General features: G+C 42.1%; 1 protein-coding gene across 1 annotated transcript in view; it reads right to left on the bottom strand.

Annotated features, from left to right (window-relative positions):
- The window catches only part of TMEFF1 (transmembrane protein with EGF like and two follistatin like domains 1), a 579610-nt gene that overhangs the window by 282574 nt on the left and 284146 nt on the right, over window positions 1-12890 (bottom strand). The window contains exon 2 of the mRNA XM_078687711.1: window positions 2214-2323. Within this exon, the coding sequence (XP_078543837.1) occupies window positions 2214-2323 (110 nt within the window). The remainder of the gene's footprint in view (window positions 1-2213; window positions 2324-12890) is intronic.

Here is a 12890-nt window from a genome sequence, read left to right as displayed (position 1 = left end):
GACTTCAAGTTTTCTCAAGTAAAAACTCCCTTGAGAACCTCTGCTCTGCACCTACACGATACAGCTGCTTGATCCTTTCCCACCAAAAATGTCAAAGGTGACACTCTCCTACGTTGGCTCAAGGGGTCTGAGCTTCCTCCTTTGTTTCAGTGGGCCTAGGCTGTCCCTGCCCAAGAGAAGTGTTAGAAGCTAATAAGCAGGTGCAGATTGCATCCCCACACGTTTCCTTTCCCAGGAACTGAATCAGGTATGGTTAATTGCCCCTTTGTGTGGGGAGGCCTTTGATTCATCTGCTGGGGAGCAAAGTGAATAACTTGGCCCAGTGGGGTGGGGGACAAAGACCTGGTATTTGAGTATGAGCTGATCCAGAGAAACATGACAAATCTAGAGGTCCCATAACATATGCTTATGTGTTATTGTGGACTGCAAATACTGTTTTCACTAACATTTTTCATTGAGGAAACGTTTAATTAGTATGCTCGCTATTTATTTGAAGTTGCTATTTTTTTATTTAATTTATTCATGTAAATTATTGTTATTTTTCCCTATTCTGTTTTCTGAGTGTTGCTTATACTATTGCTATACTATTCTTTTCGGATTTATTTTCGGATGTGCTTGCTTCCCACAGATGACATTTTCCGAACAGCCTTCATAATTACATTTAAGTTTATCAACTTTTCTCTTGATCCTTGAATATGGGCCTGATTCAGATTTTGGCGGACGTGTTACTTCGTCTGCCGAAATCTGAATGCCATTATTTCATTTGGGATTTAGATTTCAGCTGAAGGGATATCCATCACAGTTGTGACGGACTAACCAATCCACTGAAATCAAAAGCAATGAAGATCTTGATTTTTACAGCACTTTCTATTAGATTATGGGATTATTAACCACTGTAACCCCACACACCCATGCATTCTGTATGTTGTTTTTACTATTTGGTTCAAACTACCAAAATTGAGCTAAGGTAAATATCAAAGAAAGTTGCCTACTTCAGTAGACTGCAGGCTATTGCCAAACAAGCAGCTTTTCACTGAGGGCCTTATTACGTCGTGGTGGCGGTCCTTCCACCAAAACACTGCCGAACAGTGGGCTGCATTCTGAGTGTAGCAGTCGGACCATCACAGGACCATCTCCTCTGCCGGGATACAGGATTCTGTAGCCTGGCGGTGCCGATCGGAGGCAGGAAAATGCTGGCGGTCCTGCAACTTCAATGCCAAGCATATTCCGAGTTGCCCAACCACCACCCTTTTCCAATGACGGTGAGACGACCAGTTAAAAGGGTGGTGGAGAGTCAACTAAGGGGGCCTTATTTGAGCCCCCTGCTGTTTCTGGGTCCAGGGGGGGTGCATGTGGGGGCACATGTAGTGCCCCCCTGGATTTACAACCCCAGTTCCTCCACAGTGTGACAAGTATGCCACCCTATGCAAGAAGGTGCATGGCGGTCTGCATGTTAGGCTCTTCTATGAGCCTGGCAGACCGCCACTATCAGACTGCCGCCACACCACCCACCAGACCACCAGACCAGGATTTAACTCCTAGTCTGGAGGGCTACACCGCCGCAGCTTTGGCGGTCCTACAGCGAGCGGCACGTTGCACTATCCGCTGTAGGACCGCCAAAGACGTAACCAAGCTCCAAGACTGACTCTGTCTCAAAGCCCACGGATAGAAATTAGCTTATGTCCTACGAAGTACTGGTGAATCTGGGTTGACTCAGAAGTCCCTAATTTATTGATTTAAAGGTCTTAATTGAATGCTGCAGCTCAAAGTTGTTTTCCAAATATATGGCATGGCCATTGTGAATTGATCACTGTATGCATGCTAGGAAATACGGGTACACAGGTTTGAAGGCCTTAAGGAGATGGAACTAGTTATATGTCAGTAGTTGAGGTGATGTAGCAGAATTGTAATGAACATAGTTGACTAGAGCACAATTTTGTGCAGCACAAAGCTTTCCTGCTATAGTGTCAGAGAGATACGATAATAATATATTCCCATCGCTTAGCGGAGGATAGCATGATATAAGGAACACAGTAATGAGGACATGTTCCAGAAAGAGAAATATTGATGTTCTTTAACACTTGTATCTTAAACAAAAGCTCTGACCTCTGCTTGACTTTTGAGTCAAAAATGTTTTGCTTCCAAGTACAACAACTGCAGCTAGTATGCCATTTGCGTCATAAAAATATAAATTTATTTTAAAAAATCCTTACCTGAAACTGGCATGCACACTTGACACCGTCTGTCTCCTCTTTACACACTCCACCGTATCTACAAGATGTTTCATCACATCCCCGCACTTCGGATTCTTTCACATTTAGCTCTGCGATAAAAGAGTATAAAATATTTTAGACGAAAACGATTCAGTAACAACAGTTTTAACATCAGGCTAATCTTTTAACATATAATAAAAAAAATACACTGCTGTCAGACTTCTCCGATGCACTAAAAGGATTACAACTTTTATGCTTGGAAAATAAACACCTTTAATGACTTTTGCATTCCTAACGAAGTTCTGTAATGAAAAATTTCCACTTAGATGTTCAGAAAACAACATATCTCTCGTAAATAATAAACGCACACACAAGTGTAATGAGTACAGATATCTACAATTCGCGTGGTGTAATCAGTACTGTAACAGAGAAGTTGGAAAAAGAGTTGAAGGCAACTCATAAAATGGGTTTATTAGGTGCTTCGTAGAGAAGCCTGCTATTTTAAGAGTCATTTTACAGCTTTATCACAAACAATGCTGCAAAGAGCATTCAAAGAACAAAATAATGAATTAACTATATACAGAAGGTAATATGTTTGAGTTGTCTTAATTAAGAACTAAAAAAAATAACCAAAACACACAAAGAGGAAAATACTGGCAGATGATATCAGAATAAAAAAAACATGCTCTCCACTATCTTCAGTGCTTAGGTTGATGTACTAAGAACCAGGATTTCTCAAACAATTTAGAATGACAAATTGTGCTTCTTTCAGCCCATGCATATTCTGTTTGAGAACATCGGATTCCAACAGTTTCTGGTGGTGTGTAAATGATGGAATTCCACCTGGTTCCAATTCACCAAACTAATCCATAACCTCTACTTTCTGTAGTGAAATTGAGGTTGGTTAAGGGACCTAACACCCCAGATTTGATTCCTTTCCTAGGATAAGTGAGCTTGGTGTCATTCAAGGGACCTAGGGCCCGATGTAGGTAGCCAAATACCAGTCGGTAACGGCCGAAAGTCGGTAATTTCGGCCCTTACCGACCAGTATTGGGTTTTTGAGATGTAGGTGGCACTTTTTAAGGATTCGCTTTTTTACCGAATCGGTCATTTAAGGAATCGGTAAATTACCGAATTCTTAAATACCGATTCTGTAAATTACTGAATCCTGATATGTAGGGAGCACTCAAATGAGTGATTTTCCCATTTTAGGATTCGTTATTTACCACCAACTACAAGTTGGTGGTAAATAATGAAAACCTTTAAAAAAGTTATTTTTTTGCTTTTCCAACAGTGCCATGTTGCAGACATACATGCCCTTAGGGCATGTATGTCTGCAACATGTGCACCCATACACAATTGAGGGGTGCAACAGAGTGTCAAAGTGACACCCTGCCACCCTTCAATGTTTCCCCCAATTACCGAATCGGTATTTACCGATTCGGTAATTGACATTCATTCCTATGGGCCTCCAGGCCCATAGGAATGAATGGCAATTACTGAATCGGTATTTACCGATTCGGTAATTACCGAAACTTACAGATTCGGTAATTTTTAAAGAAAAATTACCTACATCCCATTTGCCAGTTCTTAAATACCGAATCGGTATGATTCGGTATTTAAGAATCGGTAATCTGGGATTACCTACATCGGGCCCCTAGACTCCTATATTTTATCACTTTCCCGGGAAATATGAGCTTGGAAATGGTCAAGAGACTAAGGGCTCCATATTTTATCTCTTACCAGGAAATAAGAAGAAGTCCAAGTGTGGATTAGTCGAGACAGCCAAAATCCAACATGGGAGGGTACTGCCTAAAGGAGAGATCCGAAAACCATACTGAGATCATCCTCTAAAGATGCTGGAGTGTGGAAATAGTGCCTTGGGGTAGGAGCAATATGAACACAATTGAATGTGAAGTCCCGGATTGCAAAAGGTATGCATGAAGGCATCAGAGGACACTGGATGTGAGGGATCTGGAATGTATCTGGCAATGTGCCAAATATGGATATTATTACTGGTAAATCTCATGGTCCTCGGAAATCTATGTGTGAACGGCAATGATTATGCAGTTTCCTTCACAGCACACATCCTGCTAATTTCAATCATGAAAATATATATTATTATAATTATTGTAGAAGATATCTGAGCACCTATTTTACATGTAGTTTAGTCGATGTCACGCCGTCTTTATGTTTGCAATCTGGGACCTTCAAAACGTGACACAATAATGACGGAAGCTTAGTTAACGATTCACCCACAAAATACCCCTTTTTTTGGTAATTAAGGCACATCTTCTGATGCCCAACATTCAATAGCTGTCCTAAGGCAGGACCCCTTTGATATCAACAGGATCTATTCATCTTCGTTACTTCAACAGCCACAGTAAAACATTTGCAACTGTTCAGCATATGACAAACCTGTTTTCACTCTGATTTTATTACGCAAAAACACTCAATGTCCCTGTCCTCAGCAAGGTGCACTACTATCGACTTTTCCTAATCCGTTACCCAAACCTCTAAGAATGACACCAGGGAAAAGTCCTCGACTTCAGCACCTCCATGGGTGGGTCCATAGCACAACAGAGCCTATGTTCAATTTCCACATCCTGGTTCTCAAACCAGCAAGCAACCATGTCCTTTTATTTAGAACAAGTGACATGATCATGACCACCAATCATCACCTCCTTCCCAATCTCTGTGCTACCACACTGCAATAAAACCATCCCATGCCCCTTGCAGATTGTGTGCCTTTGTGCTCCCAGTTCCTTTCCTCTAGAATGCTATTGTTCTTGACATAAGATTATCATTCATCTGTTTAACCTCAGAGGTGACCTCCTAAATGACCATCCCCAAGGATGATTCAGCCCTCCTCCATCAACAACACAGACACTAATAGCACTTCAATAACTTAATGTCCTTTGCGTCCAATCCTTCATTAAAAGAGTATCACCCATTGTGCTCAGTTGAACATCTGTTGCCCTTCTCCCATTTCTTTTCTTACACTGTTTGGTCCATTGACCATCTCATTCTCTGCATCCCTGCAATCACAGTAAGTCATAACCACCTAAAAACATATTTTGTGCAAAGTGCATCCATTCTACAGCAGGGGCGGCTCCTCCATTTGAGCTGAGGAACTTCGCCCCACAAGCCCCAGAGCTGAAAAATAAAACGGTAATAAAGTTTATTTATTACAGTTTTATTTTCCAGCAACTCGTCCTAAACTAAGTGTCAGGATGGGGCAGGGCCAGAGCTGCCGAGTGGCAGCAGCAGGGAGAAGTGCGCTTTAAAATGTGGATGTCCATTTGGCCAGCCGTCTTGGGACGGACAGCCAGACATGCACATTTTAAAGTTCTCTAAACTAGCTGAGACAGCTAGGTTAGAGAAAGCGCAGGCCTCCAGAGCTCTTAGGGAGCGCTGGAAGAGCCTGCTCTATCCAGTTCTGGTGCTGCTTTCATGCTGTGAAAGCAGCCCAAGGATTGGGTAGTGCAGTTTCCTGCATCAGGAGCTTCCTGAAAACACACGAGGGAGGAGGACGTACCGCTGCGAATAAAGAAAGGCAAACTTATTTTATTTTTTATTTAGTTTTTGTTGTCAGTCAATGCCAGCCGCCATTGTTCTACAGCGGACCTTTACAAACTTCTCAAAAATCCCCAAAATTTCAATAAAATTGAAAGCGCAGCAACTATTTTTTGATAAATTAGTAGATCACTGCATATTTTGGCAGACCGAGACAAGACGGCTTTTGAACAGTTGTTGCACGCAACATTGGGATGTATCATATGAAAGACCAAATCTTCTCTGTTTTCGAGGCAACTGATTAAAGGTATTACACAGATCTGTGCCAGGAAGGATACGAGATCTTATCCCAACTGAACAGGAGCGTCCCATAAAGTAATCTTAAAGGCATGTCTTTTACACAACGCTCTCACACAGCACTTATGCAATTTCCATGCACTGTAAATAACAGGTGTATTGGGACAGAAAAGTCCTCCGCATGGTAACGGACGTGCACCCCTTCCCTGAGTGCCCCAACTGTAGATATGTCTGTATCCCTATGCTGATTTTTGTTGGCATAGACCAGCACTGACCATGCGAGCGCCTCATGGCATAGGCCTGCCTCATGGATTGTGGTCTTATTGGACCACTTTCATAGTGGTGAAAGGCTTCTGCGTTTACTAGGAGTTAGGCAGAACAAGCACAGTGATGGCAGCATACCGAGTAGTGATCAGTAGGAGTGAACATGTCTATTTAACCTGTGTCACTGTAGTGAGGCCTACAGGCTCACACATTCAAAGTTCTGCTCCTGTGTACTTAACTCATCTCTTGGCCTATATTAATTTGATGTTGAGTGTATCTGTGCTGGGTATATGTGTGCCTGGGAAGGGTACAATACAGGGATAATGCAGTACTGTGCAGTGCGTGTATGTTGAATACAATGTGCTGGGTGTATGCAGGCCTGTGATTGATACAGTACATAAAGGATGTAGTGATATGCAGTGTGTACATGTTAAATGCATGTGATGGGTGTATGTGTGCATGTGAGTGGTACAGTATGTGAAGGATACAGTGCTATACAGTGCATGTATGTGAAATGCATGTGCTGGGTGCTTTTGTGCCTGTGAATGGTACAACACAAGGCAGACTAAGGGTTCCATTTTCGGAGACCCAGGGCTGCATGGTGAAACACGAGGAGAGGAGGTAGAGAATACCTCCCAGACAGATTTGTATATTACTGCATTCATGAAAGCTGGGTGGGACACACTGGAAATGGAATAGCCAGGCTTCCTCTATACAATTCAAAGGGTGCTCTTTGATTCAGAGAGACGTCACAAGGAAAAGAGGATGCACACAACTCAGGAAGGATATGATCAAGAGAATCATAAAGAGTATGCTGGGGCACTGGGCTAACTATTTGATACACATATCCGTTTGGCTAACATCCAGGTGTGAACTCTAGTCAGTACCATGGGCATGTGTTATGGAGCTATAAGATTTGCAGTTGCTCCTGCTTTGACAGATGGCTTTCAAGAGGAAGAGAGGGCAGCAGAGTGGGCACTTCAAAAGGAAGTAGACCCCCAACATTAACTCCAAAGACTCAGCTCCTAAATCACAAGTGGGGTCTAGATGTGGACACAAAGAAGGGGCAATTGAGACCCCAAAAATTGTTAACTGTCAAGCAGCCAGTTGGGTGTGCAAGAAAGAGAAGATCTGCAAGACTTCTGCCTGCAACCAAACTGGGAGCCAAGGCCTCCTAGTCTCCTTGCTGGGTGAGAGGCTATCACCAACGAAATCCAAAATCACCTGCCTTGGAGCCTGGAGCACCGGCACCTACCTGCTTGGCAAAACCAGTGTGCTCTGTGAGGAAAAGGAGAGCGTTGAAGGGAGTGAGGTCCAGTGAGGAATCCTGTTGAGTGTACTCTCTGAGTGAGATATGAAGAAACAGGAGCTGCATTGATCAGGTTGTGGCTCATGTGCAGGACAAAGCCAGTGATCCCCATGTGCCAGAGGAGGGCCACTGTGAAGAGAGCCATGGATATTGTTGTGTCAATTGGGCCTGAGCCTGTGCAGTAAGGGATCTGTGACCCCATATGCCAGGAGGGGCTACTGTGAACAGATTGCTGTGCAGAGTGGGCTGTAGCCTTGCACCATGAAGAGTCTGTGACCTTGTATGCAAAGTGCGGCTGCCATGCAGACATCTGCTGCGTGGATGGGGTCAGTGGCTAAATGCAGTAGCGATACAGTGATCCCGTTTGCCAGAGAGGTCACCAGAACTAGCAAGAAGTGTGACCCAACCAGGAGCGTCTCTGGAGAAGTAATCCCATCAACGGAAAACGTAAGCATCTACACCGGGTCGAGGGATCAACATGGGGAATTTCGCATAACCTTCCCCCCACTGTGGGTCAGACCATAGACTTACCCTGAAAGGAGCAGCGGCAAGGAGCCTTAGGTCGCTGGGCGTGGGCGACCATATGTGAGGAGCTCTGATTTACTTGAGTGCAGCCTGCCTGGGTGGGGTGCAGAGATCTCACCTGAACCAGCTGCTGTCGCTGAAATGAGGGTCTTTTTAGGACTCACAGAAGCTTTATGGTGAACTATGGAAGTATAGTTGTCCTATTGACTGCTTTGACCTCTAAGGACCAGCCCAAGAAAGTGATATGTACTGAGGAGTGTCAGAAAGCATTGGAGGAACTGAAGACAGCTCTATGTACTGCACATGTACTGTAAGCACCTAACTGCAGTCAGCCTTTCATTGTACAAATGGATGCCTCTAAAAAGGAGTTGGAGTGGTGTCAGCTCAACTGGTTCACAAAGGTAGAGATCATCCAATAGCCTTTACTCGTAGGACAGTATTGCCCAGAGAACAGACCTGGGTGGCTAATGAAAAGGAATGCTTTGCCATAGTGTGGGCCCCATGTAGGTTCTATCTTTATTTGTTTGGCACTAAGTTTGTGGATCATAAACCATTGAAATGATTGATGGCTACAAAGGGAGAGAATCCAAAGTTGCTGAGATGGTGTATTTCCTTGCAAGGGTTAGACTTTGTAGTGGAGCACAGAGCCAGAATGAGAAACAGGAATGCTGATGGACTTTCCTGCTGGTTTTACCGATCTGCCCACCCTACATCTCAAGGTTAGGAGTTGGTTTGGGGTGTTCTAGTCTTGGTGGGACATCTGAGGGTCCTCTGCATGGTAACAGATCTCCACCCCTGCCTTGAGGGTCCGAACTGTACTAACGTCTGGATCACTAATGATGATTGTTGTTGTAATAGGCAAACATAGATCATGTGTATGTACCATGACATACTCCTGTCTCATGGATTGCAGTCTTGTTTGACTGGCAGGAATGCTTAAAGTGCTACACCTATAGTGGAGAAAGGCTACTGCCTTTACCTGGAGTTGAGCAGAATGAGTTTGGTGGCGGAAGCATGCCATGTAATGACTAGTGGGAGTGCACAGGACCTCTTTAACCTGCATCACTGGAATGAGGCCTACAAGCTTACTCATTGAAAGTTCTGCGGCTGTGTGCTTAACTTACGCTTTGGCCTATATATGTATCGCTCAGGATCTATAGAAGGCCGGGCCCTGGGACTTCAGGAGTATAAGGCCTCAGCCCCTACGGTTGGGCCCAGTAGTTCCTGCTTACCCATGGGCCCTCTGAATAGTGTTCTGACAAGGTGTTTCTATTACCTAATTTAATGTTCCTCAGTTTACAACTGGTGAATGATGGAAGGCTGAGTCAGCCTTGTCAGGACTGAAACTTGTGATTTGCAGGTCAATGCATATCTTAGCGGTAACCATACGTTTGTGGTAAGCCATTTAAGTCACTAAGCCATCCTGCAATACATTTGTATTGAAGTTATTACTATTTTTAGGTGAAGGGAGGGAGGGATTCACTCTCATAAAATAAAAAGCGGAGTGCCTGACCATACTAGAAAATCGCAGTCACGTAGCTAATTATCATAGTCCCAATTGTGCAGCAGGCTGATGGCCTGAAGGCCATAACTGTAACGGATGAGCTAATGTATAATTTATCAGTATCTGGTAAATTGAGCAAATAATGAAGGAAACGTTCTGCCATAAATGAGAAAAAGGCGGAAAATAAAATGTGTCATAATTATAATTCAGTTTTGCTGTCTACTTTTCTTCTCAGCAGGACCTCAGTGAGCTGTGCAAAGCAATTTGGAGAATTATTTTCCTCACAAAATCACTGCTGAGGTTAAAGGTATGTTTGTATTCCACAGGCATGCACCTGGCGCAGGATAGGAGGAAGATATTTGTGTAGGATGTTTGTGAAGGTGAGCGGTGGGGCTAGTTTTATATGCACTCATTACAGTTAAGGCCATATGTCAGGGAGGGCCCTGTACAAGAACCATACATCAACATTTCACAGCAGAGGAAGTAGCCCTTTTCCACCACCAGAAATATAATGTTTGCAGCAACACATTGTAGAAATATGGGAGATATCTGTTAAATTGTACTGTGTTTATGTAACGTGCTAATATATGTATATTATATGAAATATATGTTATAAGCAAACTGCTCCGCGGCCCAAGAGTCAGGTAAACAATATAAATACTACAAATAATCAATAAAGGGATGGACGCCCGAACAAAACATTCTAAACTTGAATATTGATCTGACTGTGTGGACAAAGCATTTCAGTCAACTATGTAAGGCATTATCTGACACTACTTGCTCTCCTAACATCTTATTTTTAAGATTTGTAATGGATATTAATACGAAAGCTGTACTTTCAGTAATACATCTCCAAAAATATTTCTCATGCAGCAGGCCCAAATGGGCGGGATTGAGTTAAATCCAGAATTATAGATAATAATACAACCATTATACAAAAACAAGTAAATAAGAGATGACTCATACCCCCTTTTTAGTGAGGAAGTATCAAAGTATTACTGCATAGAAAAGCCCAAAGAGAGACCCCAAAACTAGAGGATTTTGGAGCACCTTAATTCAGAGGGAAACTATTTGCAGGGATGATGTTGAACCACAAATACGAATGGGCTAGAACAAATAATATTCTGCACCACGTTGAGCTATGATTTAGAAAGGATGCTGTAAGAAATGGAGTTACTGGTTGAGGTGGGGTGAAACCCTTCTCCAGCAGCAACCACAATTCCTCTCAGGGTGAAGTCACAAGCAAACCGCAAATTAACCAGTGCTCATACCTCAGATAACTTGGCACAGAACAGTCAGGCTTAACTCAGAGGTAATGTGTAAAGTATTTGTGCAATACTTCAAACTGTAACACAATGGAAACAACAACACAAAAGGAGCCCACAGCAGAATTAGAAAAATAGAGTAATTTTTTTATAAATTAATCAAGTCCAAATCCAATGAATAGAACCGAGAATATTCAATTTGAAAGATTTTGGTACAAATAGAGCCAAAAGGCTTAAAGTGCCAACTGTGGGTAGCTGGTCATACCAGACAGGGACAAAGTTACAAGTTCAGGCCGCCTGTGATGGAGTGGGCCAGATACAGGGACCCAGTTAGGCCAGCTGAACAAAGTAATTTCAATCCTGGTTTGCAGAATGTTGCAAGTATCCGCACGACGATGCATCGTGTTGCGGAAGTGATGCGTCAGTTCTGAGATGCGGCAAGGCTGCAGAGGTGGGGTACTGTTGTGTCGTCACCGGACTCTTTGAATAACATTACAAGGAAAGCAATTAAATCAGAGTGTCTAAACCACCTTGAAGAACTGAGACCATCAGTGGAATTAATTAAACCTTCAGTCCACCATAACCAAATAATTTCAACCATTAGCTCAATACAACCGTATCTTTTTAACGTTTTAAATGCACAAGACAGATTTGTTCTAACGTGTTTTAGATTCGATATTTACTATCGCATGACGAAATTCCCAAGTGTTAATTACTGGTCAAAGCACTTAATGTTATGTTCTTGTGATAACATTTCCAAACAATCAACGATTCACATTTTGTTTTTCTGTAAACTATACATTGATCTGAGGAGATGTTTAATTGTTCCTATATTGAAATCCATACATTTTAAGCAATGCAGACCGCCATTTTTATATTTGCAATTGCTTCCCAACTTGTCTACATGTGTGGCATTAGTAAGGTTTCTTAAGGCTGTATTATCGAGAAGAAGAAGAGGCCTTGAATTAGCTTAAATTGTGAATGTTTAAAAAATATATATATATATATATATTTGGTTAACGATTGAAATGTATTCAAATGTATAATATCACAAAATATGTTTTGCATGAATTATTGTACTTTTATGATCTTTTTATGCAAGGTCAAATAAAGTTTATTGACTACTACACATCAAAGACCTTTTTTTGTTGGTAAATTAGTTTCTTTAGAAAACTATTGGGTTCGACCATGGACCACCTTAATGTATAACCATTTGTACGTGATAGTTCTATTTTCTCTACAGACATAATGAGGAGCCCCTTGTGTTATTGGGCTACCAGAGTTCAACATCAAACTCTGAGGGAAATGGTCACTCATTGAGGAGTCATGAATTTTAAAATCAGTTACTAAACCCAAATAGCGGTAGGGGAACAAAATAAAATCAATAACACTTTTACCCATACCTCCATCGTAGGTACATGATACCATAGTTGTTCTTGTCCCGAATTTGTTACTAAACCCCAGATCGTATTTAAAAATGAGTTTGTTAAGTTTTTCACCGTAATCTGAGAATGAGAAATGCGTAAGATCATCGTTTGTTGGAGAGGTAAGGCCACAGACTTTGCTCAATAATAATTTCCACAATTTGATATTCAAATTCCCCAGCCACACCAACATTTTGCCCCCATTCCCCTTGTTGAATATGGCTTCAAGGTCAGCATTAAATTGATAGGGAATATACAATATGTTGGAGTCACAGGCATTATTGTAAAAGTTAATTAAAATCAGAAGAATAGAGCCTGAGTGTTCGACAAGGACAATTTGATAGAAATTGTATGGATATTTTGTGATTATGGTAGAGGAGGTAAAATCATTTGACACATATATGCATGTACCCCCCTTAGCTCTACCATGTCTCGATGGAACTGTTGATAAATTAAACGCTTTGTATCCATTGATATGGATTGGTTCCACGACCCAAGTTTCCTGGAGGCAAAAGATATTAAAATCAGTTATAAATTCTAGCCATCAGGTAGGTTGGTCTTACTGCGAAGCCC

This window comes from Lissotriton helveticus, chromosome 4_1, assembly GCF_964261635.1.
Source record: "Lissotriton helveticus chromosome 4_1, aLisHel1.1, whole genome shotgun sequence".
NCBI lineage: Eukaryota > Metazoa > Chordata > Amphibia > Caudata > Salamandridae > Lissotriton > Lissotriton helveticus.
The sequence above is the reverse complement of the archived record's forward strand: the minus strand, read 5'-3'. Positions and strand labels throughout refer to the sequence as shown.